Here is a 13,549-nt window from a genome sequence, read left to right as displayed (position 1 = left end):
TAGTGTTGCATGTGACAGTAAAAAGTTTAAATGTTCATTACTTACCTGTATTGAGTAAATAAATTATGGGATGATGTAAACTGTTGGCATTAAAAATGAAAATAAAGGTCTACAGTGACATGGAAAGATATCTATGACACATGTGAAAAGCAGTTCTACTGGAAAGCATGCTTCAAACAGTTTTCTTTTATATATCTATAGTTTTCAACCTGTGTTCCAAAATGCAAATGGTTGTCTCTGGATGACAGCACTTTGGTTGAATTTTCATTTTTTAACTTAATTTGGATATTTTCTTTTGTGAAGTGCTTGTATAAGTGTTTCACCTTTTTTTTAGCGGGGGGTGGGTGTATGTGCTTGCTTTCCTTATTGATTTGAAGTGAGGGTTTGTTTGTTTTTTAATGTTCTGGATATATAATCAATCTCTCACTTTGTGGGTTGCCTTTTTTCTTTTAAATTTAATTCCTTAAAAAAATTGAGATATATTTTGCATATCATAAAATTCATCCATTTCAAGTATGCAGTTCAGTGTTGTACCATCACCATAAATCAGTTTTAGAACATTTTAATCTTCTTTTCAGTCTCTTAATGGTGCTTTCAGTGAAGAGAAATTCCTCATTATAATCCAATTTATCAGATTTTTCTTTCTGGTTAGCAGTTGCTTTGTCCTGTTTAAGAAAGCTTTAGCTATTCCAAGGTCATGAAGATGTTCAGTGGTTTCTTCTAAAAGCTTACCTTTTACATTTAGATCTGCAGTCTATCTAGAATAGATTTTTTTCCCCCTTGGTGAGAGAGTGGGGCTCAAAATATAAGGATATCCGGTTGATACGGTCTTTTATTGAAAAGAGCATTTTTTCTCCACTGCACTGAAGTGTTGCCTTAGTGTTTAGTCAAGTGAACTCATATGTGTGGATCTGAGTTTGGATGCTATTTTGTTCTGTTGATCAATTTGTCTACTTTTATTCCTATATAACACTCCCTTTGTTACAATATACATTTTAGATCTTGATATTTCGTAGTGTAAATTCTCTTACTTAGTTCTTCCAGATTGCCTTCACTCTGTATATTTCCATATGAATTTTAAAATCAGCTCATTTTGCTGGGGGGGGGTGGGGTGGGGTGGGTGGGGTGGTGGTAAAGCCTGCTGGAGTTTTGATTGGTATTGTGTTAAATTCATCATCTCTTACTTTTAAGTTTTTGGTGGTTTTGGTTTTCTTTCCCCAGTTTTCATTAAATGATATAATCTCTAAAGTGTACTCAATAAGTGGTAGCTACTGTTATTATAAATATTCAATATAATTCATTGCTTTACAATTTCTTGGGTAGATTCATGTTTGAAATCTTTGCTGAGTCTGTTAAGTTACCCTTGAACACAGTAATATGAGAAATGATTGTGATGTGGGATGGTATTTCTCTAGCTTTGCCTGACATCACTGATAGATGCTTTCATGTTTCTTTTAAAATGATTTATAGTAGAAGCAAAAGAGTAAAAATGTTTTTCTGGTGTATTATTTTTCCCCCCTGAGCAATGTTATGTTGTAGTTACTTTGCACATGTTATTTCTATTCCTGCAACATAGGCAATATTATCCCTGTCCTATAAAAGAGGAAACCGAATCTGAGAGAGAAGTCGAGTGACTTACCGGAAGTCACAGTTTGTAATTGGCAGAGCCTGGGATTTGCACTGGGGACTCCTGGCTCTGAAGGCCTGCTCTTTACACTTCAGCAGACTGACGCCATTCTTCACAACTCAGGATCTGTTGGCCATTCTTCTGTTACCGCTTCTAAAGCACCTTCTTTTTCTGGCTTCCTTTAGTGCATATGAAACATTTTACAAGTTTTACTTTAAAGTTCTCTACAAAGTGTTAAGCCCTAGGAAGCATTTAAGTGCACATGCTGCCACTCCTTGTCCGCTTTCTTAGGGAGACCCCAGCAGACTTGTGTCTGTGCTTCTTTTGGACCTTTTTAAACAGTCAAATAATTAATGAGATGTTCTTCTTTTACCTAGGTAAATGAATACTTTGGAGGTGATAAGGGTGACTGCCTTTCTGAAAATAGATTTTATTTCTTGCTACTTTCTGTGAAGACCAGAAATGGTGTTGCATGTTTTTCTTCCCCTACATTTTGAATCCTTGCTCATTGTAGGCAGTTTGGAAAATATGGAAAAGGAGTAAGCAGAAACAAAATTACAGTTTTGGCCTTTACAATTAACAGGAAGATTGTAATAACTATAGATAATATTATTAGTAGATATTTATTATACTTCTGTACTTAAGTAGTGTGTCAGGAATTATTCTAAATGCTAAGAATACAGAATGAATAAAACAGTCAAACGCCTCTGTCCTGTGGAGGTTAAATTTGACTAAAGGAGCCCATATTAAGTGCCAGGATTATCTTTTTAAATTTTCTGTCAGGGACGCCCTGTTTTCACTTCAGTTTTATGGATCAGGAAACAGGCATAGAGAGGTCAGATGACATGCAGCAGCATCTGACTCTACTGGAAGTTTCAGTGACTAGTTTCTCTTTCTTTAAACTAGAGCATATATATCTGGGGTCTTGATGTAGATCTTTTACTTTTTTAAGTTTCATCTTGAAAAAATCACTGTTCATTGTTATTAAAAAGAGATGTGTCTTTAAGGAAGATTTAGATGGGCTATATAAGGAAAAAGAAAATAAAAATTACAGAGATAGTATTGTTAGCATTTTAACACACTTTTTCTAGTTGCTTTTCTAAATAAATAAATAGATTGATAGATAAAATTTTATTTGTAAAGATGGGGTCATACAGACATATTTTGACTTGCTTTTTTTTCCATTTAATATAGTTTAGACCATTTTTCATGTCACTATTCTTTTTAGATAGTATTTCACCAGTTTTAGACAGGTGACTGCAGCCTTCACAGCTTTTGATATATGCATAACATTTGTTTTTTTGTTCTACTTCACATATTTTTAAAATCTGCTTTCTTTGAAAAATCAGAAAAGGGAACTATGCATCACTGCAACTTATGCATCACTGTAAGTTGCCATGAAATAATGGCAACTTACTGAGATAGGTTACTGTAAAAATAAATACCGTTAAAAACAAAACCTATAATGAAATTCTAGCCAGATACTGTTTGTTACAGTAAACTGAACAGGAGACCAGCTCTTTTTGTTAAGAACAGACAATTGGAGGTATTAGAGAGATATGAAAATATCGTTTGATATAATTAGGAGAACTGAAAGAAAACTGAAAAGGTGGTAAGTTTTGCAGTATGGGATTCATTGTACTCTAATACCTTAACCAGGGGTTTTCAGTGTTTTTACAGTAAGAAATAAAATTTACATCTAGACCTTATATACATGAGCATATGTGTTTATGTGTGCGTAATATATGTGTGTGTGTATATGTATATATATATATGTATTTATGTATATGTATTATGCTTCAATAGAAAAGTTTTTTAAAAGAACTTAAATTTTCTCCTGTTGTATCATATATTTAAATGATGTCCAAACCCTCTTGTTAGACATTTACGTTGTTTTCTATTTTTCTATGTTATAAATTGTTGTAGCTATAATTTTGTGTAGGTCTACAATTCCTTAGGATAAATTGCTGTAAGTTAAATTATGTCCAGTGTTATGTAGTAATTTTTGAAGTTATATGTTGATAAATACTCTCTGAAAGGTAACAATTTATAATCCTACCAAAGAGCCCAGTTCCTATAAAGTATATAAAAATTAAAGTTACTAATTTGATAGGTGAAAAATTACATCTTTCTTTGTTATGTACATGTTCATTTTTGACAGCCATTTAAATTTCTTGTTTTGCAATATTGGTAGTTACTCTTTGCTTATTTGCCTATTAAAGTATTAATTTTGGTTTCCTAACTAATTTATAAGAGATCTTTATATGGTAAGTTATTTACCATATGCCAAAATATTTCCGCCAATGTATTTGTCTTTAAAATTTGATTATGAACATTCCTGAGCTAAAAAAATTTTTTAGTCAAATCTAAATTTTATTTCTGTTTGGTAGCTGCTTTTAGTCATTTTATGGTTTTAGAGTTTTTCACACTTGATTCTTTTTATCCATAGTATATATTGGTATGTGACATGAGGTAGCATTTAACTTTTATTTTTAATACTTCCTTCAATGATCCCTTTCTCCCCTATTTGAAGTTCTAACTTCATCATACACAAATTATAAGTGTAAATGAATCTGTTTCTCGACTTCCTGTTTTGTTTCATTGGTCTTGCTTTGTTAGTACCACACTTATTATTATAGCTTTTAAGAAAAATTTTAATATCTAATAACATAAGCATTCCCCTCTTTTAAAAAAATAATTGGTGGTGAGGAAAGGAAGAAAAACTCTCTGATATTTATTCTTCCAGATACCTTAGTATAATCTTGTCATGTAATGTTAATAGCAGCCAAATACTTGTTAAAAATTTGAGTGGAACTACAGGTTAGGTAAGTTGGAAGGAAACTTATTACTACATTGGAAATAGCATGTAGCAGTGATTTCAGTCAAACTCCCAATGGATTTAAAATTTTTTATTACTTTTTAGTTTTATTATATTGTAGAAAGAAGACAGCTAGTTTGTTTCTACATTTTAGTGTTTGTGTGGAGGAGGAGAAGGTTTCTGATTAAGTTGTGCTTACTGGTGGCCAGAGTCATTGTATTAAAAAGTCATGTATGCATAGATGTATTTATTCATGACTTTCTTCCTTCTGAGTTGCAAGAGTGGTAGGAGAGATAGGGGCTGCTTTTTTGGACATGCTTGTCTCTTCTTTTTCCAAATGAATGCTTCTGGCTTTCGATTGATCTCATTTCCCAACAACGTGTTGGTAAGATTTAGGTTTAAGGGGGAAGAATTGTAGGCTAGATTAGGGGCCAAGATGGCATTAACAATAACAACTCAAAGGTGTTCGGTTTGCCTGTGCCAGTCATTGTTCCGTGTATTTACCTTTGGAATTTATGCAAGTAATAATTGGCAAACTAAATCTAGACTTTTCTGCTTGGCCTGCTCTCAAATGTTTATAATCTCTTCCTGCTTTCTAACTGTATTTGAGATTTCTTCTGTGGCCTAGGATTCTCTATCAGTTTTTTGTTGTTGTTGTTGTTTTTAACGTTCCATGGAAAATCAAGTGTTGTTTGTTGGTTGGTCTGCTTGATCTGTCGAAGATGAAAAGGTGCTTAAAAAATTTAAAAAATATTTCTAACTTTTTTGTACTTTGTGGAATTTTATTCAGTATATAAAAGCACACATTATCCTCTTTACAGATTTTTGCTTTTTAGAGAGTTTTAAAGCTCTTTATGTTATTCAGTGGTTTGACTTGAATATTGCTCTCCTTGCAATAATGACTTTTGCTTTCCTTTTAATTTGAATTTTCCTGTTATGTTTTTGCTTATTGCTTTTAGCCTTTCTGTGTGTTTTTTGTTATGCTTACCCTTGTGGGCAGGGGAATGCCCGGATTCAATTTCGCTTTTTATTTTAAAGTGCTGGTTACAGCCCATTAAATTGATTTCATAGGCTACAACCAGCAGTTGGAAAACACCTGAGCTGTATTTTTCTGTATAGAAAGTACATTGATTTCTGAGTAGAACAGACCTAGATCTGAGACAGTTACTTACTTCTCTGGTCCTCAATTTCTTCTGTAAAATTGGAATGTCTACTTACATATTTTTTCTGAAGATTAAAAGACAATGTGTGCCTACTGTATAGCACAGGGAACTCTATTCAATATCCTGTGATAAATCATAATGGAAAAGAATATGAAAAAGAATGCATATATATGTATAACTGAATCACTTTGCTGTACAGCAGAAATTAACACATTGTAAATCAGCTATACTTCAATAAAATAAATTTTTTTAAATGTTAAGAAAAAGACAATGTGTGAAACAAGCCTAGTACAGAGACTAAAGTTATCTAATAACATTTTGCACAATGTATCTGTTATCCTTAATTTCTTAAATCCAGACATTTAAAAACACAAGAGAAAATGGCAAAATGCCCGCATGTTTTCTAGATCCTTTGTAAGGTTTTTGTTTTTGTTTTTGCTTCCTCTCAGGAGTAAAGATGTTTTTGATATGAAAACCTTACATTGTATAAGCATTTCTCATCATGAAAGCCAAAATGCAGAATTTGTAGGATTTTTAAAGTAGGAAATTGATTCCTCTTACATAACTCTTAAAGTAGGGAATTTTCCAAGTGAAATATATTCTGTGTTAGTTGGTGGCACCTACTGGCAAAGATATATCACTGCTTAGAGCCTGCTGTGCTTTTACACAGACTAACCCTATATAGCAGACTGGGAAAGATGATGGGAAATAGGAGAGGAATATATTGTGTTTACCAAAGTGGGCATTTCCTTGGCCCTCCCTGCCCACCCACCCCCAAAGTATTTGTCCGGTGAATTGGGAGGAGGAAGGAATCATGCCATTCTATTGCCCTAGTCCTGTGTTTGCCAGTATGTGCTGAGCTCTTATTAAGAGAGTGTGAAAGGGGGGTGGCCATATCCAGCAAACTTGGGAAAACTAGGTTAAACTAACCTAGCCTGATTTTTAAATTATGAGATGTTACAGAGCCTTTAGTATCTTAATGAAGTGTATCGTAACCTCTGGGAGCGGAGCGGGGGGAACACTCATGCAGTGCACCACATTTGTCAAACTCAATTAGACCTCAGAACCCTTTTTTCTCTGAACATCTCTTGTGTTACCTGGAATACTCTTTGGAAATTATCCTCTGACGAGTGTAGCTTGAGAGCATCATTTTCCCTTCGGCATCTTCTCCTGAAGGCTTTATAAGAGAAGGAATAAGCATTAGATTCTCATGGTATTTGGTAGTTCTGAAATACCACATATTGGGATGGAGTCTGTCATGACGGTATCAGTGCAATTTCCTTAGGATGGTGGTACTACGTGGACAACATCATTTTGCCATAGCAGTGATTTTAAAGCAGAGACATACATAGAAATTACCTGGAGAACTTTAAAACAAAGCAAAACACGTATACCTAGGCTCCATCCACCCTGGCCACCTATTTGGTCAAAGACATGCTTTGCTATTTTATTACATTTGGGGACACCTTTGAGATCTAATGAAAGCTCTGGATCGTCTTTCTGGAGAACTGTATACACACTAACTTTTATATATGACTTCATGATATTTATCACCCTCATCCACACCCCCAAGCCCATGGATCTCTAGTAAAGAACTCCTTATATCAAGTTTTCCTGGATAGGCATCGAATGGCAAGCAGGATTTACCCCAGAATTTAGATATCTATGTACTCTATGAATTACTTGACCATGGTGCGGTCAGGCTGTATTTGAAGAGATCACATACTGTCACAGGGGTTAAAGGAAAAGAAGCCTGAAGAGAAAGAAAGGCCAGGTCTGAGATGGCGGTGATTTTTAGTATATTTTCCTAAGGAAGCGAGTTTAGGAGCTCACACCCCTAGAGCAGTGGCTCTCAAGTGGAGGGGGCAGTTTTGTTGCCCCGCACCCCCAATCCCCACCCCTGACATTTGGCAATCTGGAGACATTTTTGGTTATCACAGTTAGGGCAGGGGAAGGGGTTGCTACTGGCAACTAGCAGGGAAAAGCCAGGGATGCTGCCTGACATCCTACATTGTACAGGACAGCCACCCCCCCGCACCACGGAATTAATCTGGCCCCAAATGTCACTAGTACTAAGGTTGTATCTTCCATTGGTAGTAGGAAGGTCTACGTTTTTTGTTAGTTTGCATGTGATGCTTCTTGGTAGGTGTAGGAGGAAAGAGATGATGATGAGAAGAGTAGGAAGTGATTAAGCCAGGTTGGTATTTCAAAGAACTTTCCTTTCCCAGAAGTGTTGGAGACTTAAAAGAGGATTTCAGCTCTCAGATTGGCTTACCTCATGGTTTCATCTGAGAGCTTGGATGTAGGAAACCACCTTCCTTTTCTCCTGGAAGGAAGGCTCATTGTTTTTTCTTACCTCACCCTTGAACTTGTGACCTTTTGTCTATTAAACCTTTAAGGAATAAAAGTCAAAATGATTATTTATATATTTATTTTTGGCTGCGCTGGGTCTTCGTTGCTGTGTGCAGGCTTTTCTGTAGTTGGGGCGAGCGGGGGCTACTCTTCATTGTGATGCACGGGCTTCTCATTGCACGGGCCTTAGTAGTTGTGGACTGTGGGCTTCAGTAGTTGTGGCTCACGGGCTCTAGAGCGCAGGCTCAGTAGTTGTGGTGCACGGTCTTAGTTGTACCACGGCATGTGGGATCTTCCCAGACCAGGGCTCGAACCCGTGTCCCCTGCATTGGCAGGTGGGTTCTCAAGCACTGTGCCACCCGGGAAGCCCAGTCAAAGTGACTAAAAAGTAAAACCTGTGGCTCTTAGAATTTTCGATGCTTGCCACCCATTCTTATCCCCACATAAGATATTGAGGAATAGGAGAGGTGTATATTGTGTTTACCAAAAGTGGGCATTTCCTTTTTCTCCCAGCAGTATTCATGTAGTGAAGTGGTAGGAGGAAGGAATTGTGCCATGCTACTGCCCTAGTCCACTGTTTGCCAGTGTGCTGAGCTCTTATTGAGAGAGTGTAAAAGGGGGGTGGCCATATCCAACAAATTAGGGATAGCTGTGTTAAACTATTGTAACCTGATTTTTTAAATTATGAGATGTCAGAGCCTTTAGTATCTTAACGAAGTGCATTGTGTGGGGTGTGTGTGTGTAGGAAAGGAAGAAGGGTGGCGGGGGAGAGCACACACGTGAGCATGCAGCATTTGTCAAACTTAATTAGACCCCAGGACCCTTTTTCCTCTGAGCATCTCTTGTGTCACCTGGATTACTCTTTGGAAATGATCCTCTGATCAGTGTAGCTCGAGGGCAGCGTTTTCCCTTTGGCATCTTTTCCTGAAGGCTTTATAAGAGAAATTGAAAAAAATATGTATTCCAACCCCCACAGGGCTCCATTAAATACAGTTTTACTAAATTGTATGTCTTTATCCACTTTCATCAAGCCTTAAGAGAGTAGTTGCTATTTTTATCAGAGGGGTTGTTTCCTTCTCAGCTATGTAAATAAACACCATTTCTCTGTTTTGGAATGACTGAAAGGAAGAATTAAATTTTCTTACTGGAAAGACGGTTGTTTCTTGTGTAGTCCGCAGGAACTTCTGACGTTTTTTTGTTTCCTCCCTGAGTGAGGAAAGTATTGAGGTAGCTTACGTCAGAATAGCTCTGGTGTATTCAGACTCCTGTGTTTTAAAAGTTTGGAGTTCAAAACTCCAAACTGTGCACATATACCTCCTTCACACATTTCCTGGGCTGCCTGGAGACGAGGGAGCAGGAACTTACTTCCCGTCTCTCTTCCATTTGGCACGCTCACCTCTCTGTGTTCCCAGCCATTCTTTCTTCTTGCCACTCTCTCAGAACCCAGGACATTGTGATGTTGCAAGGATGCCTTTGTAACTACCAGTCAGATCCAGGTGATATACTGAGTCACTGTTCCCACTTTGTTCATTCCCCTAAGGAAACCTGCCAGCTTTATTAATCCCTAAGTCCTTCAAGATAGCAGTAAAAGGAAAATTTGAGGGAGGAATACTACTTGTGTTTCCCTATTCTTCATCCCCCCTTTCCCATTCAGGATCATTTATTGCTGCCACCACTTTAGACCTGCTTTGGACACTTGGACACACTTCCTTCCTCTCTAGCTCATGGTTGACTTTAACATATGGAGCCCTGCCCTCCTGTCCCCCTTCCCCATTGCAGACCTCAGTGTTATGCGGCTTATAAGGTTTTATCAAGGAAGCCAGTGGGTTTTCCCTATTAGGCAACCATCTGGAGTCTTTCAAAGTCTGAGGTTAGAAAAGCATGAGAAGATAACACTTGGGGGAAAGTAGTATCTTCAAAGCAGGGCATAAATGGAGTTTTTGAATACCCACTATACACCAAGCACTGTGCTGGTAGTCTCAATCCCCACAACTTTGTGTGGTTTGTGTTTGTCCATGGATAGAACAACTTGCTCAGGATCGATCTCTCTCTCTCTCTCTCTCTCTCTCTCTCTCTCTCTCACACACACACACACACACACACACACACACACACAGAGTGAGTGACCAAATCTGGATTCCTACTTCTCTCTTTGGTTTCAAAGCCTTTGGCTTTTCTACTACATCATTCTACATCTCTTTCTTTTTTTTTTAATTTATTTTATTTTATTCATTTATTTAAATTTTGGCTGCCTTGGGTCTTTGCTGCTGTACGCGGGTTTTTTCTCTAGTTGCTGAGAGCAGGGGCTACTCTTCGTGGTGGTGTGCAGACTTTCTCATTGCGGTGGCTTCTCTTGTTGTGGAGCACAGGCTCTAGGTGCGCGGGCTTCAGTACTTGTGGCTCGCGGGCTCTAGAGCGCAGGCTCAGTAGTTGCGGCACACGGGCTTAGTTGCTCCGCGGCATGTGGGATCTTCCCGGACCAGGGCTCGAACCCGTGTCCCCTGCATTGGCAGGCAGATTCTTAACCACTGTGCCACTAGGGAAGCCCTCATTCTACATATCTGATCAGAGCCTGCTGTGAGACCTGCAGAGCACTCGTGTCCAGTGGTGATTCTTCTGCCACCACCTACGTTGGGTATTTTCAAATGGAGTGTTTGGAAATACTGTATGTGCCCAAACATTTTACAACTTGAAGAACATAAAGGAAAAACCGGGAAAATTTGAGAGGTAGGCTTATTCCCTATAGGCATTAAACAAGCTCTTGTAAACACTGATAACTTAAATAGATCTATAGGATCTTTTTGACTAATACTATGGGACAAATGTTATAGTTTAAATTTTGTACCCCAATCTTGGAATTTTAGGTTTGGGAAGGAATCTTAGCGAGACTGCTATCCATAAATGAGTTGTTATTCCTTTCAGAACACAACTCTCCCACTTCCCCTTCTCATTAAGTTTCCATTTAGCTATTAGGTAGGAGCTTCAAAAGGGAAAATCCAATCATGTATAATCTCCAGTTAATGGGCATCTATTGAGCGACTAGGTCACCAGAAAGAATACACAGTGCCTCTTTGTGCAGTAAACACAAAAATCAAAAGCTAATGCATTCCCAAGGCAAGCCAGATTGTTGCTGGCTAACAGCATCCTCCTCTTAAGGGAAAAGATTGGGGCACCCACCATGCTTGCTAGGGGAGATTGCAAAGCCATTCCAGAAAAACAAGGCCATCAAGGGAGGAAAAAGAAAGGCAGGGGGGCTTCCAGGGCTTTGTCACTTCTAATTGCTGATGGCTGGGGTGGGCTACTGAATAGCAGACATTCTAGTAAATGTTTTGTGCAATCATCAGGAACTTAGTGGGTCTCTGGGGCTTCTTTCTTCAGGTTAAAAGAATAACAGGGATGATTGAGGTAGAGCTTCAGCCCCACTCCCATAATTTAGCCTGTTTTCTAAGTACACCCAACCTTCATAAAGACTTTATGCTTACTTTTGTCCAACCACTAACTAATGATTGATGAAAGATGAAAACAGCCCTGTTGACCCAAAATGGCATGTGTTAGCCACAAGCCAAACAGCTCTTGGGTTGGTGTTGGTACACTCCAGTTTGGGTTTTCAAAACTATATTTTGGTGTAGTTATTTAGGATTTGCAAAACTCGGCATAATTCAAATAACCTGTTTTTCCCCCCTTAGAACACTTCAGGTATGGAGGATCAAAATGAAGATGAGTCCCCAAAGAAAAATACTCTTTGGCAGGTAGGAATGACGGCGCACAGATAAGATAGCAATTGACTTACTGTAGATAAGATGCTCCCTCAGCTCCTGTCCTCAGTGAAACTAAGAGCCAAGTACTTTTGTTTTCTTTTGTGCAATTCTGCTAGTTTCAGGATCCACCCTGGGACTTCCCTGGCGGTCCAGTGGTTAAGACTTCACCTTCCAATGCAGGGGGTGGGGGTTCGATCCCTAGTCGGGGAACTAAGAGCCCACATGCCTCAGGGCCAAAAAACCAAGACATAAAACAGAAGCAATATTGTAACTAATTCAATGAAGACTTTTTAAATGGTCCACATAAAAAAAAAAAAAAAAAGAATTCACCCTAATTTATCTTCTTTTCCTTAGGGAAGTGTCATTATGAATAGTAAAGAATTTAGGAATTCTCACCAAGATTCTGAAGTTGGCTGCAGCCCAAAATATTCCGTCTCTGGGGCCACTGTCTAAGCCAAAGATGGACAGTGGTGGTGTCCTTTGTCACCAGAATGGCACCATGCCGCATACCAGTGTATGCACTGACCTTTTCTCCCAACCGTCACCCTTCTCTCCCATTTCCTATTTGTTTGCCTTTTCCTTTTAAATTCAGTTTCCTTCTCTCCTAGCTCTATTTTAGTTTTCCAGTTTTCCTTCCAATCCCCCAGTTTTTTTGTAAGGCGCGGGATGGAGAGCATATAAAGTTTCATGATTTCGTGTTTTCATCAGCCATTATGGTACACATAATTTTTCCCTTCATGAAGATACAATTAAAGGCAAAACAAATCTAAATCTGAAGAGAATAATGATAAAAAAAAATTCTCTGGGTTCATTTGATTTGAAGCAAAGGCGTTAGCAAGAATAAAGTGTCCCCAACAAATTTACGATGAAAAGAAACAAAGCAGTGCAATTCCAGGACGATCTTTCTGGGACAAGCAGGTGGTTAGAAATAGAAATGGAAAATGTGCTGTAGAATTGGGCACATACTGGTATTTTAGGGGGAACTTTGTGCAGACTGACTTCTGTTCCCTCCACGTCTGATATTTGCAACAGGATTCTCTTAATTTACTATTGATTTTCAATTCACAGTGGTTCTTAACACTTTAGCTTTCAGGTTTTTTTTTTTTTTTTTCATCTGTCTTTCAGTCAACTAGTTAATGGTATACTGATGCTCTAAGGAGGCTAGATGGTTAGGAACCCTTCTGTAAATGAAATAATAACCCTTTTGTTTATCAAGTGAGATAATGGGTGTGAGAGTATTTTATAAATAGTAAAGCAGTACACAAATGCAAGTTGTTACCATAATTATATTTAACTTGTTACGAAAGCAATTATTTTGGCAAGTTATTATGAAAAAAATGTAGAAAGAAAAGGGGAAGGAAAAAATATGTAGCTTTCTCAAGATTAGGCACTTTTAACATTTTCATTTATATTCTTTACTTTTTCTTGGCGTGTTCCCCTTCACACAAATTATTGTGATCATATGCTATATAAAATTCTTTTGTTCCTAATACTATTTCATAAACATGTTCTCTTGTTATTAAAATCTTACTTTATAAACCTAATTCTAATGGCTGCATTGTAGTACTTTGTGTAGATGTATTATAATTCACTTTAACCAGTTGCCTGTAACTGGGTAGTTTTTTCTGAATTTTATTATAACATTATGGTGAACATTCTTATGCTTAGAAGTAGCAAAGGTGCTCCTTATGCTAGCTGATATTCACCACAGCAAAGAATTTTTACTTCATCTGACTGTTCTTAATGCTGATGTTTTTGGTTCTGTTTGATATGAATGTTTTACTACAAGCAACATCAAAAATCTCTGTTCAATGCTGCCCCCTGGTGGTGC

General features: G+C 37.7%; 1 protein-coding gene across 6 annotated transcripts in view; it reads left to right on the top strand.

The window, feature by feature from the left end:
* FBXW11 (F-box and WD repeat domain containing 11) overlaps positions 1–13,549 on the top strand; it is a 128,999-nt gene that overhangs the window by 72,739 nt on the left and 42,711 nt on the right. For 4 of the 6 annotated variants that reach the window (XM_061189927.1, XM_061189928.1, XM_061189930.1 and 1 more), the window contains one exon: positions 11,647–11,709. The exons of the other annotated variants lie outside the window; for them this stretch is intronic. In XM_061189927.1, the coding sequence (XP_061045910.1) occupies positions 11,647–11,709 (63 nt within the window). The remainder of the gene's footprint in view (positions 1–11,646; positions 11,710–13,549) is intronic. 6 annotated transcript variants of the gene reach the window in all.

Source organism: Eubalaena glacialis, chromosome 4, assembly GCF_028564815.1.
Source record: "Eubalaena glacialis isolate mEubGla1 chromosome 4, mEubGla1.1.hap2.+ XY, whole genome shotgun sequence".
Taxonomy (NCBI): domain Eukaryota; kingdom Metazoa; phylum Chordata; class Mammalia; order Artiodactyla; family Balaenidae; genus Eubalaena; species Eubalaena glacialis.
The sequence above is the reverse complement of the archived record's forward strand: the minus strand, read 5'-3'. Positions and strand labels throughout refer to the sequence as shown.